The following is a 22176-nucleotide window of genomic DNA, read 5'->3' on the forward strand; positions in this document are numbered from 1 at the left end:
GAGCTGGGGTGCGTAGCTCTCAGCGAAAGGGGCTTAGCTGGCAGCTGCCCCCAGGGGAAAGGAGAGACCTTTCTGAAGGGGTGGGACGCGCCCAGCAATCTCAAACCCTTCCCAGCCCCTTAGCTCTGTGACCCAATCACTTTTGGTCAAAGCCAGCCTCCATATCCCCCCGCAAAGCTGGAGTGGAAAGTTAAAAATAAAGACCCCTCCCCAAACACACACACACACACACAAAGGCAAAGGGGAAACCAACCAGAAAGGCTGGGGTGGGCTGCTTAAGGGGAGGGTTCAGGCCTTCCCATCCTCCTTTAGTCCTGGGGACCTGCTGCTGTCTCTCTAGAGAAGAATGGTGATGGAGGTGTCTGGGGGAGGCTGGTCCTGTCCCCATCCTACCCTGGAGATGGTACCCCAAGTGACAGAGCAGTGCCAGGCCACCCCAGGCCCAGCCCTGACACAGACCCAAGGCTGCCCTGTAAACGTCCGCACAGAGAAAGGGGCGGGGCGTTGGGAGAGTGTTGGGATCTTCCCCCCTTCTCCTCGTCAATGTTTCTTTAAATAAAATAATTACCCACCCCAACCCCTCCCCATTTCTGGAAGTCCCCACCCCAAGCCCAAAAGAAAACAGTTGAAGAAGAGTAAAAATGGTGATTCAGAACTTCCCGCTGCGGTCTCGGAAGAAGCCCTCAGCTGCCTGGGCCTCGCGGAAGGTGACGGTGATGGAGTTGGCGGTGATATCGGTCACTGTCACTTCACTGGAGGGGAGCGTGGGTGTCCAGGAGGGGGGCCCCTCGGCCAGATCTGCATCTGCTGCAGCCACGGGACAAAGACACACAGACAGACGGGGGACAGCGTTGGAAACAAGGTGGGGAAGGTGGGCGTGGGTGGCAGCTTGTCGACCACCTCCCACCCCACCCCCAACACCTGCTCTTCTTCTGAGTCTCCAGCCAAGTCAGGGCCTAGTTCAAGGCTGGACACACAGGAAGACGTCACTACATGTACCTTCCCTGGCTGGACACGAACTCATCCTGAGTGGGACCACGGAAAGAGCTCTGGGCTTGGTGCCAGGGTCCCTGCAGGCTATGTGGCCTCGGGAGCACCCAGGCCCTCTCTGGGCACTGGACCAGCTGGACCTGATGACTCAAGGGACCCTTCCAGCTCTGAGGGTCCCTGGGTCTGAGCCTCGGGGCTGGGCCGCCTTACCCTCCTCTTCAGGGGGCTGCTCAGCAGGCTCCCACTCGCTGGCCGCCTGCAGGACGTCCGGGGCCGGTGACTCCTGCAGGAAGAGCTCCCGTCGATGGCTGTGACTCTCCAGGTTGGGCCCGCGGGGCGGGAACTTCTTGCGTGAGAGCCGCAGGTACTTGTGGGCCTTGCGGGGCTTGCGGAGCGGGAAGGGCAGGGTGGGCACCAAGGGGCCCTTGTCCACCAGCTCGGGTGCCCCCGCCTTGACCACCCCCTCGGGGCTCCCGCTGCCGAGTGGGCGCGTCAGGGAGAAGCAGAGCTTCTCCTTGCCCTTGGCCTTGTGGGAGCTCCGCAGGTCCATGCTGTACAGCCGCTGCGGGGGCAAGCCAGGGCACGGCGGATCAGCCCTGCCCTCCCACCCTCTGCCGCGCCTTTGCTCGTGCTGGTCCTCCTGCCCGGGGTCCTCTTCCCCGGGTTTCAGGGCTCAGAGCCAGCCAGCATCCCGCCCCTCACCCCAGCCCAGAGCGCTCCCCCTGACCAGCCCCAGCCCCGGGGCCTGGCCCAGCTCAGCCTTCCTCTTGGCCTCACAGTGCGGCCTCATCTCCCAGGGCCCTGTAAGTGGCTCAGGGACGGGGCCCCAGGGCACGTTCCTTTGGTCCATGGCAGAGGCACACAAGCGGTACAAAATGAAAACTGACCAACAAAAAACACACCTGCATTGATGAGGCAGATAAATTAAGGAGTTATTCTTCATTACAGGGAAGGAATCTTTGCTTCTAAAGAACCCCCAAAAGCTGAAACAGCCAGCTCGCTAGGGAAATGGTGTGAGGCACAGGGCTCTGAAGCTTCCTGGGACAAGTTATCCAGGGGTACACATGGCACTGGGGTGCACCATGTCACCCAGCCACAGGAAGGTCTGCCAGCAGCCTGCAGACACCCCTTGATTCCCCCAGGACTCTCCTGGGCTCTGAGCCGCAGGGTGGCCCTCTCTGGGTCCAGACGTCTGTTGCCCTGCCTCCTTCTTGCTTATATGGGCTGGAGGGCACATTCTTCTGCCATTCAAAGACTGAAGTTTTATAATTTGTGCATTTGTCTTACTGACTTTTGGGGGAAATTTATACAAACCCAAGGAAGATCCTAGGTGCTAAGATGTTGGGGGGGCCTGGATCACTCTGGGACAGTAGCTTCCCCTGCTACCTGTCACCAGAGGCCAAGAGCTCCCAGGAAGAGAGTGAGGCCAGCAGATAGGACCTGTAGGTCAAACATCTCCAGCTGGGGGCAGAGATCACACGTGCAAGTTCCATTCCTCAGTCCCACCAGCTAATCCCCATCACTCAGCATGGGGTGCAGGTTGTCATGGTGATGGGAGGAGAGCTGAACTGGGAGGAGACTGAAGATACTGCAGTGCTAAGAGGGCTTATCCCATATGCAGCTTTATCAAAACCCACCCCTTTAGCCTGGCTCATACACCATCACAGGCCTAGTAACTCTCATACAGTTCTGTCCTTCTCTACCTCACCATGAGAGAATTACAGTTACTAACTAACGGGTCCAGGAGCATCAGGACTCAGATCTGGGTTTTAATCCAGCTGTGTGACTCTGGATGGAATGGACAGGAGGCTGGAAATGGCTCACACTGCACGTGGACCAAGAAGCCTTATTTTCTGGCTTCAAATTCCCGGGTGGGCCTTATTAAATTAAGGACAGCAGGTATTCTTATCATCCCGATTTTACAGATGAGAAAACTCAAGCTCAGAGATCTGCCTCAAATCACATAACTACACCACTTCAGACTCCATCCTCTTTTCAGTGCGAACCAGTGAAAGGAGCAAAGTGCCCCCAAGACCTGGGTAACACGGGCTGCCAGTCTTGTGGCAGAGGGCTTCTTCTCACTCAAAATGACACATTTCTAGGGACTTCTCTGGTGGCACAGTGGTTAAGAATCCGCCTGCCAATGCAGGAGACATGGGTTTGAGCCCTGGTCTAGGAAGATCCCACATGCCACGGAGCAACTAAGCCTGTGCACCACAACTACTGAGTCTGCACTCTAGAGCCCCTGAGCCACAGCTACTGAGCCCGTGTGCCACAACTGCTGAAGCCCACACGCCTAGAGCCCGTGCTCCGCAACAAGAGAAGCCACCGCTATGAGAAGCCTGCGCAACGCAACGAAGAGTAGCCCCCGCTCGCCGCAACTAGAGAAAGCCTGCGTGCAGCGACCAACACCCAACGCAGCCAAAAATAATAATAATAAATAAATTTTTTAAAAATTCAAAAAATAATTTAAAAAATGACACATTTCTAGACCATTCCAAGGCTATGGTTCCAGAATTCTATGGATCTCCTTTTCTTGGATTCTAAATTCCAGACTCCCCTGTTTCCTCAATTCTAAAGTTTATGCTTCTAAGATTCTCAAATACTACAATTTTGTATTTTGGGGACTTGGAGCATCAAGATTCTAAGCTTTCAAAATTCTAGGATCCCGTAAGCTATACATCCACCCTCCCTCCCTCCACAGTACCTTCCACCCACGGTGTCTTCCAGGGGCACCAGCCCCACATTCTGACTTTTCCCAACTCCTCCCATTGAAACTTACCCACTAAGCGCCCCACCCCACCCCACAGTGTCCTGGGTGGAGCCGAGGAGGGTTAGTGGCTCCGCAGAACTATCCAGTGCAAATGCACGGATGGGCAGGGGCTGGTGGGAGGAGCAGGGGGCCCTGTGGGCGGGCACCAGAGCTGGTGGGGTTACCTGCAGCAGAAGCCGCTTGGGTTTCGGACCTCTCTTCCTATACCCCGATGCTCGGTCTCTCTCCTCCCTGGGGTGCAAAGCAGATGGCAGAACAAAAGGAAACACTGTTGACATTTAAGGGAAAGTAAGGCATCCGCTCCACCCAGCTCTCTGCTGTCTACGGGGGAGGGGGACACCCTCCACAGGCCACCCCCCAATCCTGGGGTAGGGCTCCTCACTTTAGACCATAACAATGGGGTCATGTGTTCAACACCCAGGGCTGCATCTTCCCACCTGACTAAAGGTGAGGGCACAGCGACTGGTCCCAGTTGCTAGAGGTGGGACTCGGGGGACATCTCCAAAAATATGTGGGTCTTCACGGCCCCAGGGTCACGCCAGACCTCTTCCCTACATGCACTGGGAACAGCCCCCAAAACAATGTAGTTCCAGTTTCCACTCTTAGGAGACGTATATAGAAACCTGTCAATTCAATTTGCCTTAAATGCCCCAGGGGGACTGAGGAGAATGGCCACGCGTCCTTTCGCATGCGAAGTTCTGCCCAGATCTCCCCCCGTAGGGGGTCTGCCCAGGAGGATCTGGGCAGAACTTGGGCATCTCCATGGACCTGGTGGGGAGGACAGGCTTCCATTTGTCGGTATCGTCTGGTTGGGGAAGGGGAGAAAAACTAGCCTGCATTCAGTCCCCAGTAGATGCCAGACTCTCTGCCGGATGCCTTCCTCACATCACAAACACACAAGGCACAACCTGAGGTCGCAGACAAAGCCACACACAACACACAAGATAACACACCAGAGACCCCAACAATGTGCTGGAAGTGATGGGACAATTCAAAGTAGTTTCATTCTGTTTCACTTCATTCCACTCATGCTGTCTGTGGCCTTGGGCCAGTCTCTCAGTCTGAGCCAAGCTAAGCCAGTGCATCCGTGGAGCCTGTTTCCACTGTTGGTCCCTCCTCGAGGCAGTGGCTGCCACCCCCTTCCAGACATCAGACTCCAGGGACGCTGTGGGGAGGGCTCTCCCTCCCTCCCCACGGAGTCAGCTTCGGCAGGTCTGCCGTGGGGCCCTAGAACCAGCATTCAAGAGAAGCACCCAGGGCATGGGATACCCACACCAAGACAGCCCTCCCAAGCCCTGGAGGGTGAGAACCTTAAGTCAGAGCCTGGTGCTGGGCGCCAGGACACCCTGTTCCAGGCCCAGCTCTACCTGACCCACAGGAGACCTTGGCTGGTTGCTTTCCCTCTCTGGCCCTCAGTTTTCTAGTCTGGAGCAAGAGCTTCCCTTCTCAGCTGGTCCCCGGGGCTCCTGGGAGGAGCGAGAGAGGTGCCCGGCATTTCTCAAAATGGGGGGTAGAAAGACTAAAATAATAAAGAGGAAGAGAGGGAAGGAAAAAAAAAGAGGAAGAGAAGGAGGAAGTAGAGAGAGGGAAAAAGGAAAGGGCCTTGAGGGAAAAGAATAATATGTCTTTATTATATTTGTATAAGTGTTATTTATTATTATTTTTATTATTATGTCCTGCACACTTTGTACAAGGCACTGCTCTCAATGCTTTAACCCTCACAGCCACCCTATGAGGGAGGCACAGTTTCTATCCTCATTTTATAGCTAAAGCACAGAGAGGTTAAGTCATTTGCCCGATGCCACAATTCTGACAACTTCTGCCACTGGTGAAGATGCTGAGCTCTGGGCTCCAGGCCTGGCGAGGTCAGGCCTGGGGGCCCAGTCAGGGCCATGGGGGCAGGCCTGCAGCCCAGGCCACATGACCTGGCTTCTCATCTGTAGCACCCCTGCTCCTGCCCTGCAACCGTGGGAGTGGGGGGTGGGGAGGGGGAGCTTCCATTCTGTCCAGTCCTTACCTACCCAGGGCCCATCAGTGTCCAGGGCTGTGGGGATCGTGGTCCCACAAGCCCTCAGTGCCCCATTGGCCCCTCCCGGGATGCAGGGACTCCCCATTAGAGCCCCCTGGCCCGACTCCTTCCGAGTCTCTTAAAAATCCTGCAAAGCAGGTGTTAAAATGGTCATCACCCCACTTCCATCTCCTTCTCACCAAGACCCAGAGAGAAAGAGGAAGTCAAGTCACACAGTGGGTCTGTAGAAATCCCCAAGCTCCTCATTTGTTCCTTAACTACGGACTTTTCTGACTCATTGAAAGCAATACCTGAATCCTCTACCAGGACTCACGGGGCCCTCCCTGAGCTGCACGCCCACTCCTTCAGCTGCCCCTGCCCCTCCCCCAGATGCCCCACCCCTGCCCAGCTCACACCACTCCAGCTGGCCACACTCAGAGCCACGCTTGCCTCCATGCAGTTCCTCAGCCCAGGGCTTCTGCATCACTTTCTTGGGTGCTCTTCACCTGGATGGTCTTCTCTAAAATACCTACTGGGGTCCTTCCCTCACTTAGCTCAGGTCTCTGGTCAAATGCCACCACCTAACCATCCCACTGAAAGCAGCAGCCCCGTCCCGACCCTGTCTGTGCAGCAGTCAGCACGTTGGCATCTATACATTTACTGGTGTACTTTTCACTGCAGGTCTCCACGCTGGAATGTAAGCCCCATGAGGGCAGGGACATTTGTTGGTTTTGTTCCTTGCTGTGCCCCAGTCCCTGGAACAGTGCCTGGCACACAGTAGGACCCCAATAAAGATTTGTTGAACAAATGAAAGAATGAACTAGCTGACCCCTAATTACCATCAGGAAGACATTTGCCCGTGTGTGCCCACACCTAATGGTTTGCGGAGTGCTTTCACACGCCTTTCCTCCCCATGAGAGCCCTTGAGGTCAGCACTGTTCTCCCCATTTCACAGACAGAGAAGCTGAGGCTCAGAGAGGAAAAAGGTCCTGTGCAGCACCTCACAGCTGGTGAGTGGAAGAGCCAGGATTTGATCCAGGCCTCTGACACCTGCCCAATACTCTCCTTACCACAGTCCAGGACATTCCACAGGGCTCTCTCAGTGTCAAAACCCTTTTGGATCAAGGCCCCACCAGCACTTGGGAACCAGAAAGAAGCTGGGGGACAGGAACACTGTGATTTTTAAAGGAAAGAGCAGTGGGAACGTTTCCTTTGAATCAGCAGCGGGAGACCTCCTGTGGGAGAAGCGATCAGAAGGGGGCGAGGAGGGGCAGAGGAACAGCATCACTGGGACTCAGGAGCCCCACCCAGGTTAAGTCCTCGTTGGGCTGCTTCCCAGCTGTGAGGATCCTGGACAAGCCCCTTAGCTCTTCAGAGCCTCGGTCTCCTCATCTGTCAAATGAGACCCTCATCCCTGTCTCAGGCGGTTACTAAAAGGAACCAGATAAAAATGACTTTATAAAACGGTCCCGCACTGTACAGGGTCGATGGGTTGGGGAGAGGCAGGAAGACTGGGCAGCCTGCTGGCAGGGAGGCCAGTAATGCTGGGGCTCATGCAGCAGAAGGGAATGGCTAGATTATGCTCAAAAGGCCCTCCTACCAGGAGAAACAACATTTTTGGCAGAAGCTCCCCGCTAAGAGTGTGCCGTCACGGCCCATCGGATGAGCTGCCAATCACTAACCAACCCTTGGAAGAGCAATTGCAGCAGAGCACTGGCAGACACGGCAGCCTGAGACCTGGAGGCAGCTTTGCCCACGGCCTCCCAGCTAGGAGGCAGCCAAGCAGGAGGGAACGGCATCCAGCTGTCCTGGCTCCAAAGCCACACTTCCTCCCCTGGCCTTTCTTGAGAGCTTCATCAAACTTGGTGAGAGGATCTGTAGGGGGGAACCTCCCTCTGGCCCGTCACTGGGCATGACTGATACTGCTGCCCCTCGCACTCACGGCATCTCTACGCCCATTCTCACCTTCTTCACGGCAACTGAACCCCCTGCCTTCTGGGGAAATCGGGGCAGGTGCTGTTGGGGGTGGCCTACAACAGCAGAGAGACAGAGGCCTGGGGCTGTTAGCGGAGTGGCTGACATCACCCAGCAGCAGGAAAGGGACAGGGCCCTCGGCTGCCCTGGGACCTGGTGCCCAGCACCTTCCCCCAGATGCGGACGAGACCCAGCAGTCCCTGCCAGACCCCTGCCCCCAGTGACCCTTGTTCGGAGCCAAGCCAGCAGCAGCTCCCTATGAAACCTCAGAGCCTGCCTTCCACCCAGGCCCCTGGCAGGCTGAGCCCCTTACTTCTCCTCATAGGCCATGACCAGGCGAGGGTCCAGGATGTGCTCCTCCGGTTCCCACGTGCTGTACCTGGGGAGAGAGACAAGGGGTCAGAGCTGACGTGCCCCCCACCCCCCCATTCAGAGGCCGCAGCCGCTCCACCAGGGCCCATGTGCCTGCAGGACTTGGCCCCTTCCTGATCCAGTGGAATTGTCGCCTAATCCCATGAACTGTCCCTGGCTACCAGGGTAGGTTGGAGGCCTCCTGGGGGCTTGCATGACACCAGAACTCCCCTCATTCTGAGCGCTGATCACACCACCCTCTAAGTGATTGCGTCCAACTCCGGACTAGATCCCCATGTTCACTTCAGGTGAAGAGGGCAGGCCCCATATGTCCCCGGATTCCCTTCCTATGAGAGTCAAGAGCATGTGGTGAAGAGCAGCGGCTCGGGAGCCAGACTGCCTGGGTTCAAACCCCAGCTCTGCCCTGGCTAGTTGTACAACTTTAAACAATTTATTCAGTGTCCCTATGCTGATTTCCCCATCTGTAAAGGTCTCTTGTGCTGATTAAACACGTTCATGTATCTAAGTGTTTAGAGCAGCGCCTGGTGCACAGGAAGTGCTCTGCGCTTATTACTGTCACCATCCCTAGCCCCCCTGATGCCCCAGCCCCAGTGGGCCCGCTGCCCAGGCTGAGCTGCTCCCTCCCTCCCTGGAACACATCTGCACCATCAAGGCCAGGTCTGAACTTCCCTTCTCAGGTGGGGCCTGGCACACAGCAGGAGCTTGGTAAATGGTCAGCGACTGAATGGTACAGTGATCCTACAGCAGGCCCCTAGGTCTTTCCACAAGGGATCTTCCACCACTCCCAGGCCAGACAGCATTCCCTGCTGGCACAGACCTGGGCATTTCCAGAGCTCAGCCATCCTCCTTCCACCTGCACGATTATTTACTTAGTATCTGCCTTTAAATTAGCTCACTTGGGAATTCCCTGGTAGTGCAGTGGTTAAGAATCCGCCTGCCAATGCAAGGGACACGGGTTCCAGCCCTGGTCCGGGAAGATTCCACATGCTGCTGAGCAACTAAGCCCGTGCGCCACAACTACTGGACCTGCGCTCTAGAGCCCGTGAGCCACAACTACTGAGCCCGATTGCCACAACTACTGAAGCCCGCGCGCCTAGAGCCCATGCTCCGCAACAGGAGAGGCCACCACGATGAGAAGGCTGCGCACCGCAACGTAGAGTAGTCCCGCTCTCCAAAACTAGAGAAAGCCCGCATGCAGCAATGAAGACCCAACGCAGCCAAAAATAAATAAATAAATAAATTTATGTATAAAAAAAATTAGCTTGCTTTTTAAAAACACTTTATTTTAAAAGCAAACTCTTTATGACTTCCATAAGTGGAAAAACCAGGATGACTCATCATAAACAGATGCTAATACATAAAAAAATTTTAATTTAAACACATATATATGGGGATTCCCTGGTGGCGCAGTGGTTAAGAATCCCCCTGCCAATGCAGGGGACACGGGTTCGAGCCCTGGGCTGGGAAGATCCCACATGCTGCGGAGCAACAAAGCCCATGCGCCACAACTACTGAGCCTGCGCTCTTGAGCCACAACTATTGAGCCCATGTGCCACAACTACTGAAGCCTGCGCGCCTAGAGCCTGTGCTCTGCAACAAGAGAAGCCACTGCAATGAGAAGCCCGTGCACTGCAACGAAGAGTAGCCCCCGCTTGCTGCAAATAGAGAAAGTCCGTGCCCAGCAACAAAAACCCAACGCAGCCAAAAATAAATAAATAAATTTATTTTAAAAAAAGAAAGAAAATCATTAAAAAACAGTCCAAGTCCTGAGAACTGTTTTAAATAAATAAATATATATATATATATATGTATGGGTGTATATATATGCATGCATATAAATACACATAGAATCATAAAAATACATATATATGTATATGTATGCGCACAGGTGTATATAAACAAAACCAAAGCAATGGACTGTGATTCTGGCCAAGACTGCACCCAGGACTGCTGGATAAGAAGGGAGGTGAGGGAATTTCCTGGTGGTCCAGTGGTTAGGACACCAAGTTTTCACTGCCAAGGGCTCGGGTTCAATTCCTGGTTGGGGAACTAAGATCCCACAAGTCACGTGGCACAGCCAAAAAATAAATAAATAAAAGAGGGAGGTGAGTAGGTATTAGGGAGGTATTGCGAGGCAGAGAGAGTCCAGGCAGAGCCCCTGCCCCTGCTGCCTTCTACCAGCCAAGTTTAAACCTTCATCTTCAACCATCCTGGTTACTGTGAAACCTAAAAGTAGTCCAATCAATATTTAAACAAGCAGCTGCCCAAAGACAAAACCCTTCTTTCCTTTCTTTCACTGACACTTCTGCACACTTACTTCGTGTTGGGCCCTGTGGACTCAGGGCCCCCTGAGTGCCACACGCCCAGCCTGAGAAGGCACCATCACAGCTCCTTTCCTTTGCACGTGCTGTGCTCTCCTCCTGGAGGGCCCCCTTCCTCCAGTGAACTCCTCATCCTTTAAGAGTCAGGTCCTTGTAGCTTTTCCTGACATCCTCTCCTAGCCGTCCTACTCCCAGCAGAATGAACCCTCCCCTCAGCTGCTCTACAGGGCCTTACTATCACACTTGGCACCTGCCATCCTTATTGGTGAATCATCCTTATTGGTGAATCAAGCTGGTGTCCTGGCTGGCCGGTTGTAAGGCCTCGCCAGAGTGCCCAGCCCAGCCCCCAGCCCCCAGGTGTTCTGGGAACGGCTGCAGAAGCCACTGAAGAGTTTTGCTCACCCTGGAGAAATGCCGAAAGTGAAACTGAGATTTATTTATAGTTTGGGTAAAGCCCAAACTGAAAGCAACCAGAAGCTGGCAGAGACTTCAAACCTTCCTCCCCTCCCCCTAACAAAGGTTGAATTTCCTCGACTGTAACTAGTAAGAAGAGGGGGAATTTTGTGTTCCTCCAGTGTCCTCTGCCCGGCCCTCCCTTTTTCTCTAGCTGTGGAAGTTTCTCTTCAGTGCTCTAGTCCTCTCTGCCCTGCCCACTTCCCCACTGCCCTGCCCACTTTTTGTTGATGTAGCTGCTCTGTGGTTCCTGGCAAGTCCCTAACCTTCTCTGTAGTTCAGTTTCCTCATCTTAAGAATCACCACCACCACCACCATAACAGCAAGGTGCCAGAGCAGACTACTGCAAGGACGCATCCATTCCTTATAACACCCTTATGAGGTAGGTTACAGATGTTACAAATGAAGACATTGGGGCAGAGAGGTTAAGCATCTTGCCAAGATCAGCAAGCCAGTAAGTGGCCAATCTGTGGTCAGAACTCAGTTGAATCTTGGCCACCCTCTCCCTTTGGATCTCTCATGTCGAGGTAAATGGCCCCCCACCGGGCTGTAACGACCATAGGAGAAGGGCACAGTCTGATTGGCCACGTCTTCAGTGTCTGACCCGGGGCTTGGCACACAGCGAGTGCACAGAAAGGGGGAGACTTGGCAGCTGGAGGCCTGGCCCCGTTCGGTGCTGCGGAAAGGCGGGCGGCGGTGGGGGGGGGGGGGGGGGGCGTGGTTGCACAGGCGCCTCACCCTCTCGGACACTCCGGCCCTCCTAAACAGGAGGCCATCAGCGGCCCTCCGCAGTGTGGGGAGCCAGAGGCCATAGCGAGGGCAAACACGCTTTGCGAACAGCCGGGCACAGGCAAGACAGGAGGGCGCAGCCGGCGAGGCCCGTGGCCTGAGACTTCGGGGGCTGGGTCTCCGGCCCGCCGGCTGGGCGGGAACCGAGCGTGGCGGACAGAAGGCTCCACATCACAGCGCCGTGCGCCCCGCCCCCCGGAGTCGGGCAGCCGCGCGTGCACACGCACGCACGCAGCGCGGGGGCGTGCGCGCCAGACTACCCGGCCTACTGTTGGGAGGCGGGGCGGGGGCGGGGGCGGGGACGGCGCGCGCCGACTCCGAGGTAAACACGACCACGTGACCTCCGCCGCGCCCCCCGACCCCCCCCAACCCCGGAGCCGGGGTAAACAGGCTCGCGGCCGCCCCTCCTGGGCCCAGCCGCGCAGGCTCCCGCCGGGCCGGGGGCGGGGCGCCCTGCAGAGCCAGGCCCGCCCCAGCCCCCGACTCCGATTTAGAGTCACCCAAATGAGAAGCAGCGCAGCGGGCTCCCGAAGGCGGCGGTGAGCAAGTGACTCCGCTGCTCGGGCCTCCGTTTCCTCATCCGTGAAGCGGACCTACCAATAGTCCCTGTCTTTTAGGGGTGATGTGACGATTAGATGTGTAAAGCCACATAAAGCACTTAGAGCAGTGTGGTACCTAATAAAAGCAAACAAGCATTTATTAAATCAGTATCAAAAGCCTGGAGAGCGCAAACACACAGCTGCCAGGGCCAAACCGAGGACTCTGTGCTGCCACTACTCAACCTGGCCTTGGAGGAGAAAGAAGAGCCTCCTCTGCGTCTGGCACTGTTACGAACCCTTTCTTGTCTCAGGCAGCCTTCCACAGGGCTCCGTGAGGCTAGGGCCCCATTTTACAGGAGGTGCCCATAGTTCAAATCGTCCCACCTTTATGACCTGGGGCAAGGACGCCTCTGCTGAGGGTTTCTGTCTCCCCATCTGTACAATGAGTTGCCATTAGGCAACTACATGGGCCAATGCCTGATCTTAATAGGGGCTTAGTTATAGGCAGCCTGGTTATTGCTGTACCCTGATACACTGATAATATCACTACTGAAGCTCTATGGAGGCGGTCCTCCCCACAAATGGGGTAGCATTCACAAGTGGGTAAGAACGGAGGGAAGGAAAGCGTTTCCAAAGAGGAGCAGCAGGGTCCTGGGCAGGCTGAGATGACAGTAGGGTATCTGAGCATCTCTGTGGTGCTGACGGCATGTAGCTGATTATTTAACATCCTCTGCCCCCAGCCCCTCCCTGCGCCATTTGCTGTTCCTTCCAGAACAAGCAAGGTAGCTCCTCTACCCCATCTGCTGGGGAGGAAGGGCAGTCATTTGTCTGCTGTTGGGGAGAGAAAAGAGGCAAAGCACCCAAAGGTTTAACAGGGGCCTGGCACAGAGTGAGTGTCCGTTTAAATCATGGCTTCTGTTACTAACATGAGCCTCCCCGCCCAGGGGGCGGAGGGTGCTGGGGAGCAGGAGAATCTGCCTCCCCTCCCACCCAGGCTATCACTGCCCTGCCCTAGCCGAGGCTCCCAGGACTGCAGCGAGCAACCTGCCCAACTACCTACTCCCCACCCTCTTTCTCAGCCTCTTCTTCAAGCAAGGCCCCCTGAGGAGGAGAGACTGAAGACCAAGTGGGTTACAAAGGAGCCCTGGTTCTCCTGATTCTCCCTGTGACTGAACCTGTTTTCACCCAAGTGAAGCGGGTGGCACAGTGGATGACATAAAGTGGGCACCATGCTGCACCGGATTGGCAGTTATATTATTGTATATAACTCCCCTCTCTGGGCCTCAGTTTCCCCATTTGAAAAATGAGAGGACTGATCTCAATGATTGCTAAGGCTACTTTGGGCTCCTGTGAGGAGTAGACGCCCCCAGACCCTTCTCCCGGCTGGGGGGAGACCTAGAAGCCTGAGCTGCGTAACTTACTATTAATAGCAAACGTTCACTAAGTGCTTGGTCTGGGCTAAGCATGCATCAGGTACTCTATATCCATCATCTAATCCTCAAAACACTGTTGTACTGGAGGATTTATTCCAATTTGGAGATGGAAGCAGAGGTCCTGCCATGTTGGGGACTTGCTCAAGGGCTCCTAGCTGTCTAGCTGTGAGCCAGGCCAGGAACCCAGGATCAAAGTATAGGGGAGCCAGAAATGCCCCAGGTCATCTGGCCAAACAGGTCTTCCAGAACTCCCTTGGAGGGGGCGTGTCACAAAAAGCAGTCACGAGGGCCCATCTGGTGGTCTCAGCATGTTAGGAAACAAGTGGGCCTCAGGGTCGGGGGCACAGGCCAGGAGAACCATGGAGGGACTGCTCTTGGAATGCCAGGTCCTCCCCTGACTGAAGCTCTGATGGGCCGATGTATTCATTCAGGATTAATAAAAGTGGGGGAAGGAACTTTAAATAGACAAAAACCTCTGTTTAGAGAAGGGAGTCTACAGAGCAGGAAAAGTAGCCAATGGTGCCTTGAAGGCCAACAGGCTGGTGTCTCACTGGGACGCAATGCCTTCTGGCGCAGAAGCTAAGAGGGGAGTGAGTACCCAGGGAGTATGCCCACCCTGAACATCTTCCTTTTCTAGCTTTCCACCTCCTCCTACCAGCCCCTTCACCCAGACCAGAAGCCCACCTTCATCTGCCCAGTGGAGGAGGGGATTATCCTTCAGTCCCAGGGGGTTTGGGAAGGGGCAGCAGGAATGGATGAATGCATTACCTGGTTAACCAGCCACCAACCCTAATCATCAGGATGCCTGCAGGCCATCCTGAACAAACCCCCAGGCCTTTCACCCCACAGAGTGAAGGAGCCTGTGGGAAGAGAGCAGGGCCTGGACTACTGAACCCATTTTGCAGACAGAGAAGCTGAGGCAGCATGGCCTGTCTTCCTCTCTGCTGTCTCTCACCACCGCGTGTCCAAGACACTCCCATAACCCAAATACCAGGTCAGCCCCCAACACCAGCACAGCAGAAAGCCCCTGGCACAGACAGCAGGGGCTCTGGACAGAGGGGGATTCCAGGAGTCAGTCTCTAGGAGGCAGGGCTGGGAGGTGGGGCACCCACAGACCAATGGGGAGGCCCCACGACCTGCTCCTTCCCTCCCCTCCCCCAACAACTCCTTGCTGGGAGGTGATTGGTTGGTGAGAAGGTTCCTGATTGGGCCTCAGCGGAGAGGTGGGGCAACTGGGAGAGGTCCTAGACCCAGCTCCCTGGCCCAAACCTGGGAGATGGAGGAGGCACAGAAGAGATACCTGAAGATGGAGAGGCCCAGTTCAACTCTCAACTCTGCCTCCACTTGCTGTGTGACCTAAGGCAAGCTGCTTACCTTCTCTGAGCCTGTTTCCTCATCTTTATAGATCAGGACCACAGCTGCCTCACAAGGCAGTACAGGAGCCTGCTCTGTAGACTGGAGAGTGCTGTCCAAAGGCGGGCTCTGTCCCTAGCTGTATGGCACTGAGGACTCGTGCCCCACTGGCTAGACTTGTCTTGCCCAACCCCACAAACCCCCACCGGGCACTGTACTTGCTGCAGCTTGAGTGCCCCTCCACCTTGCAGGCAGCCATCTCTGAAGCCAAGATGCTGGGCCTTCACCTCCTAGGGGCCGGGAAAGGCCAGAAGCAGGGGAGCAGAGGGTCCCACCAGAAGGTGGAGTGCAACACTGAATGGGGCCCACGAGAAGAGAAGCTGGGGCCCACCTTCACCCTCATGTGCTCCAAGCCCCTCAGCTGGCAGAGGGGAAACTGAGGCCCAGAGAAGAGGATGATTAATCAAGGTCTGCTGGCCAATTACCAGAGCAGCTGGAGTGAAAAGTGAGGCAGGAGAAAGGGTAAAAGGTGGATGGAAGGATGTACAGGTAGGCAGACAGACACACACAAAGAAGCCTTACTTTGGGGGCCATCCTTTCCACTTCACCAGATATTCGACTTTACCCTGGGAAGAAAGAGAGAAGTAGACACAGTGAGATACACAGATGCCCCTACGACCACTTGCACGACAGTAAGGCCCAATCCCCTCTGCAGACAGAAGTCCCCCAACACATACACACTGTCAGGGACGCCCCCCACAAGATCCCCATCAACCAGAGATCCTCAAGCTGACCCCCCCAGACGGTCCTCCCTACTAGAACACAGGAGTGCACTGGGCCCCAAACACCTCTGGGGCTCCTGTGGCAGAAGCTTGGAGCCCATGTCACGTGTGGGGAAACTGAGACCATGTGGGGATGTGCATGGCCAAAGATCTAGTGTCCAGTGTCCCGGTGCTAAGACCATAATTCTCTTTCCTTTTTCGATTAGAAGACTCTCCAAGTCCTAGAATACTCCTCCCTGGCGTGTCCCACATGGCTCTAGCCCCATCAGCCCCCTCCCTGTGAGAGGCTGCCTCTGGGCCAGAGGTGACAGGCTAGTGACTCCAAGACTCTCAACTCACTCTCAAGTCAAAAGACCCTGGCAGGACCCCGGAGAAGGCTGATAAAGTCTCCACCTTGAGAAAGGGTGATCGCCCCTCCAGTAGCTAGAAAATAGAGCCAGGTTCCTCCCTTCCTCAAAGGTGACAGGGGCCTTTAAAAGTTCCCAGTCCAACCCCATCTGATGGGTGATACCCCTCCACACTGGAACTTGAAGACCAAGATATGTCACCTCCTCAAAGAGGCCTGCCCTGGCCACCCTTCCCAACACCCTCCCTCCCGCCTTCCAGTAGTTCTCTTTCTGTGTGGCACACAGCCCCCTTGGAAAGCATCTGTATTTATTTCCTCTTTCACTGTGTGTCTCCGCTGCCAAAATGGCAGCTCCACGAGGGAAGGAGCTCCCTCCCCGGGGCTTAGGATGGTGCCTGGTGCACAGAGATACTCAATAAATATATTTTGAATGAATGGCAAAAGGAATGATAACTTCTCACTCTCTGGCACTACCCCTCAGGCCCCATGTAGAAGGGGGTAATTACTGTACCTACTGAGGCTACACTGTGTGGAAAACATTGGGCTTTGAGGAACAAATTCAAATCGAGGAAACCCTGAGGGAAGGGAGGAGGAGGGGCAGCCCCAACCTGAAGACAGAGCTCAACCCCATTGGAGTTGGGGAAGAAAAGAAGGTCATGGCCCACCTTGACTGTCACCCTTAGCCCAAGATGCCGGGACTGAGTTTTCTCTCTTGAAAGATGAGCTGGCAAACAGCCAACTTGAGCTCCTGCTCTACACCCATCCCTAACTTGCTGTGTGATCTTGACCAGGTCACTTCCCCAGCCAGGGCCTCAGTTTGTGCCTTCGTCAAATGGGAGGAGGTGAACTCTTAAGACCCCTCCCATCCCTGCCGCTAGAGCCTCCCATGGGGCTGCAGGGAGGAGATAAGGGAAAAGGATAGTGGTGAGTGCCGGGACAGGAACTTTCCCCAAAGCCTTCCATCTCCAACCTCCAGTCTGGGGCCAGACCACTTTGCAGACGTGTGCACAGGAAATGTGCACGGCCAAAGTCCAGGCCCGAGGCGCGGGGACCGAACCTAGCAGAACAGACGCCTCCTTAAATTGCAGGGTGTATGTTTTGGAGGCGAAGGCAAAGGGGGAGGAGCTTTGAGGATGCCCCAGCGCCGTAGGCGGCTCCACGGAGCCGGCCGGGCGGGGCTGGGAGTTGGGGAGGGGAAGACAGAGGGGTGTGCACTGGAAGTGGGGGAGAGACGTGGAGGTGGGGGTGTGGAGGGGATCGAAGTCCAGCAGTTAGACTTAAGAGGCGGGAGGACGCTTTTCCAAAGCTCCGCCTCCAACTTCAAAGGACTTGGCACCAAGAGTCCAGAGTCCTGAGTTCGAGACCCAGCTCCGACGCGAACACACTAGGCAAGCCGTTTCTTCAACTCGGGCCTCAGTCTCCCCATATTTAGAATGAGGGGAGGATGAGAAAGGATGGCGTTCAGGACCCCTACAGTCCGATCCTAACCTCTAGCTCTGGCGGACTCAGCTGCCCTCAGCATCCTAGGGCGACAACTTTTATTCTACTCTTTCTACAAGGTGGCGGGGGAAACTGAGGCACGGGCTGGGGATACGATCCCGGCAGCGCGGGGCTGCCTGCCCACCCCCACCCCCGCTCCACTTTCTCCCTCGTCTCCAGCGCGGAGGGGACAGTGCTGGGGACAGGAGGGGACTCCACAGGGGTCCTGGGAGCCGCCCCCGGGAAGCCTCACCTTCCGCACGCGCTTCTTCCGGATGCTCTCTACGGCGAACACCTGCTCGCCGATGGCTGACAGCTCCATGCGGGGCGGCGGGCGAGCGGGCCCGGGGCCGGGCCGGGCCGGGCCGGGGGCGGAGCTGCGGGGCCGCGGCTGCGGCGCGCGATGCTCGGGCCGGCGGGGTCCCAGTCACCCTCGCCCGGGCGCGCACGCGCACGCGCACGCGCGCACACCCCCTCGCGCTCCCTCACGCCGCCGACGTTCCATTTTTGAACCTGCGCAACGTTTTCCTCGGCGCGCGCAAGTCGGCGAGCGAGCGCGCGGGGCGGGGGCGGAGCGGGGGCTCGGCTCTCGCCGGGCAGGTCACGCCCCTCCTTCATCGGCTCCGCCCCCCGCTTGGTCCCGCCCTCTCTGGAGCTCCGCCCCGGCTGGGCCGTCTGTAGCGCACGGCTCTCGGGATCCGCTAGCCCGCGGGACTTATTTGGCGCCGGCGCCGGTCGGCGCGGGAGTGGGACGAGATCTTAATACACAGACGCGTTTCCTAAAGTCCTCCCAGTGACTCTGAGGGGCCGGAAACGGCGTGGCCCCGGTTGGGCAGATGGGGACACGGGCAGAGCGGGAGGCCATTTGCTTCACCTCCCACAAAGGATAGACGGGGTCGCGGCGCGGACTCTTGGGCGGCAGGAGGGCGGGGACGGCTAAGGTTTCCCAAGCTGTCCGGGTGTCTCAGCACAGTGGTCTCTCTAGATCCGGGCTCCGGAGCGACATGGTTTGCCAGCCCTGAGCAGCCGCCTCCACGTATATCCTTCCGTCCTTCCGTCCGTCTGTAGGCGGTCGTGCTGAGACGCCCGGATCGCGCGGCCGCTGCCTCGAGGGCCCCGGCTAGGCAGTACTTGGCGGCAGGTGTGGCCGTGGCGGATCTAAGGTGCACAGCGGGACAGATTTCGCTGCCACGCAGCCCCAAGTCCCCAGTCACACGCGCTAGGCGCTCTGCATGTAGTAGGTTTTCGACTGTTTGTGGGATGAATGGATCTTGAGGTCCGGGACCAACTCATTTTCCCCATCCACTCCAACCTCGTTCTGTCTTCTCTACCGCGCCACCATTCATCCTCACTAGGAGGAACCCGAGTCATCCGTGCCCCTCCGGCTCCCACCGCCTGCCTGCGTGGACCCCAAGTCCTGCCTCTCTGACTTCCTCTCCTCTACACCCCTTGTCCTTTCTCTTGATCGCAGCAACAACCTTCTCACTGCCATCCCCTCTGAGACCGTGTCCACAGTGCCAGAGCGCGCTTTCTAAAATGCACATCTAACTGGGTCACCCTAGTGCTTGAAAACCTTCCACAGCTTCCTATTCCCCTGTACGCCTCTGTCGGGCGTACAGGTGAAAAAAAAAAAAAGATAGATAGATTTACACTGACTTTTTATCAGGAGCAACGGAAGCCAGCCCGAAGGCAGTAGAATGATATATCCAAAGCCCTGAGAGAAATTTAGTGAAATTTTATTTCGAGATTTATGTACCCATTGAAAATGTCTTTCCAGAACGAGGGGAAATAACATTTACAAATACAAAAACTAAGACTTTGACGCTAGCAGACCCTCCCTAAAGGAAATTCCAAAGGAGGGACTAAAGGCAGGAGGAAGGTGATCACAGACAGAGGTCTGATGCAATAGGGAATAAAGAACAATGAAGAACATTGATAATATAAAACAATAACAATGTCTTTTGGATAAAAATAGAATTAAAATACACAACAACAATGGCACAGAACTTGGGTGAGTGGATTAAAGTGTTCCAAGATCCTTCTATTCCTCAGGAGGAAAACGAAAACAGATATCAAATATACTTAGACTTTGATGAGTTAAGACTGCACATTGTCATTACCAGGGTAAACAAAAAGAATGAAAATGCAGTGTATAATATTTAGCCAAATTATTAGAGGGGGGAAATAGAATGAGAACATCAATCCAATCAATCCTAAAGCAAGCAAGAATGGAGAGAAAAAGAAATACAAGACAGGTGGGACAAATAAATGACAGTTATAAATTCAAATGTACTATAATTCAATAAATGCAAGTGGACTAAATGTTGTAGTTAAAACAAGAAGATTATCAGACTGGATAAAAATCCAACTATATGCAATTTACAAGAGACATCCACAAGAGACACTTCCAAAACATGAGGATACTGAAAGGGTGAAAATAAATGTACGGTAAAAAAAGGCTAATGAAAAGAAGGCTGGTGCAGGTATTTTAGTATCAGACAAAAACATCACTAGAGATGAAGAAGGTCACTTCAAAATGAAAATGGTCCAACTGACCAGAAAGATAGAACAATTTCAAATTTGTATGTGCATACCATAGTCTTAAAATATAAGAAACATGAAGAAGAGAACTACACAGAGAAATAGACAAATCCACAATTATAAGGGGAGATTTAAAAACACATCCCTCTGTAATTGGCAGAATAAGCAGAAATATATTCAATAAGGATAATATTAAGAAACTTGGCTAGTGGACTTTTATAGAACATCATGGCTACATCTGCAGAATACTCTCCTTTTCAAGACTTATGAAATATTTACAAAAACAAATTTCTTGAAACTCAAGAAATTTCTAAAGTCGGAAATCATATAGAGTACATTCTCTGACCAAAGCACAAATAAGCCAGAGATTAATAACAAAAAGATAACTTCAAAAGCCCCATATGTTTGGAAGTTAAGAAGTGTGTTTCTAAATAAGAGATGGATCAAAAAAGAACTCATGATGGAAATTAGAAAATATTTTAACTGAATGAGAATGGAAATATTACATATTAAAAATTATAGGTTACAGCTAAAGCACGACTTAAAGGGGAGTTTATGGTCTTTAATGCTTGTATTAGAAAAGAGCAAAGGCTGAAAGTAATAAGTAAGCTCCCATCTCAAGAAGCTAGAAAAAGAACAGTACACCAAAGAAAACAAAAGGAAGGACAGAGTAAAGTTAAGAGCAGAAAATAATGAAAAGGATCAGCAAAAGAAGACATTATTTCTCTGAAAACACTAGTTGTATTGACAACCCTCTGGTGAAACTGATCAAGAAAGAAGAGAGAAGGCACAATTAATCAATATCCAGAATGAAAAGCTAAAGAGTATGTGGACACCGAAAAAAAGAAAAGATAAAGATAATTGTGAATAACTTGATTACAATAGCTTTCAAATTTTAATGAAATGGGCAAATTCCTAGAAAAATATAATTTACCAGCATTAACTCAAGAGGAAACCTGAATGATCACCATCCCTGGTCATAGTACCACAGGATTTAACAACCAGGCACTGGGCATTCATAACAGGTGCCAACCCTAACACTGAACAGAGCCCAAGAGTCCCCTGGCTATGCAGGGATTCATTCTTTGATCTATTTGTCAGCAGATCTATTTGTTAGAAGGTCTGGGGAATCTGGGGCAGCCTTGGAGGGGTTGTTGCACTTAGGGGGTTGGGAGTGGTGGTATGTACCAACTGGTATGAAACTATTTCAGCACTTTAGCAGTCTGACGTTCCGTGGCACCAGTGAACATCAGACCTCTGCACAACCATTAAAGGAGTTGAACCGATCATCAGTAATGTCCCCACAAAGAAAATTACAGCTTCACTGAAAATGGGTCTTCATCTATGAATTATTTAAAGAAGAAAAAATTTCAGTCCTTCCCCATATAGAAAAAGAGGGGATTCTTCCCAATTCTTTTTATGAAAAGGATATAACAAAAAAGGAAAATCATAGGCCAATGTCACTCATGAGTACAAATACATAAATCCTAAACAAAACATTAGCAAACCAAATCAGGCAGTATATAAAAATGATAATGCATTGTGACAAAATCAGATCTCATCCAGAAATGCAAGGTTGGCTTAACATTTGAAAGTCAGTCAATATGCAGATGGTAATTAGATTTACTGTGGGGATCATCTTGCAGTGTATACAAATATCAAATCGTTATGTTGTACCCCTGAAAATAATATAATGTTATATGTCAGTTATATCTCAATTTAAAAATCTTGGGGAAAATGCTACCACTCATTAGCGATAAACACTGCAAAGCAAAAGCAAAAAAAAAAAAAAAAAAAAAAACAACGTAATTCACCACATTAAAAGTTAAAGGAGAGAGACATATTGTTAGCACAAAAGATACCAGGAAAGTCAATATCTGTTTATGTTTTAAAACTTGTAGCAAATTAGGAATACAAGGGAATATCTTTATCCTGGTAAAAGTATATACAAAAATCCTACAGCAAATATCCTAATTAATGGTGAAATGTTGAAAGCATTCCCCTTGAGATCAGTAACAAGGCA

At 53.4% G+C, this 22176-nt stretch overlaps 1 protein-coding gene across 3 annotated transcripts; it reads right to left on the reverse strand.

The window, feature by feature from the left end:
- Positions 1–649: 649 nt before the first annotated feature.
- CBX7 (chromobox 7) lies at positions 650–17934 on the reverse strand (the record flags this gene model as incomplete). 3 transcript variants are annotated; one of them, XM_079715916.1, is made up of 6 exons in its annotated part: positions 650–807; positions 1201–1273; positions 3928–3994; positions 8059–8124; positions 15588–15631; positions 17866–17934. In XM_079715916.1, the coding sequence occupies 6 exons, from the start codon at positions 17932–17934 to the stop codon at positions 650–652; spliced, it is 477 nt and encodes a 158-aa protein (XP_079572042.1). The 3 variants fall into 3 exon arrangements, with proteins under 3 accessions (XP_079572042.1, XP_079572041.1, XP_079572040.1); XM_079715915.1 differs by having other exon boundaries at positions 650–804; positions 1201–1552; XM_079715914.1 differs by having other exon boundaries at positions 1201–1552.
- Positions 17935–22176: the final 4242 nt, after the last annotated feature.

The sequence above is a fragment of the Hyperoodon ampullatus genome (genome assembly GCF_949752795.1).
Source record: "Hyperoodon ampullatus genome assembly, chromosome: 11".
Classification (NCBI taxonomy): domain Eukaryota; kingdom Metazoa; phylum Chordata; class Mammalia; order Artiodactyla; family Ziphiidae; genus Hyperoodon; species Hyperoodon ampullatus.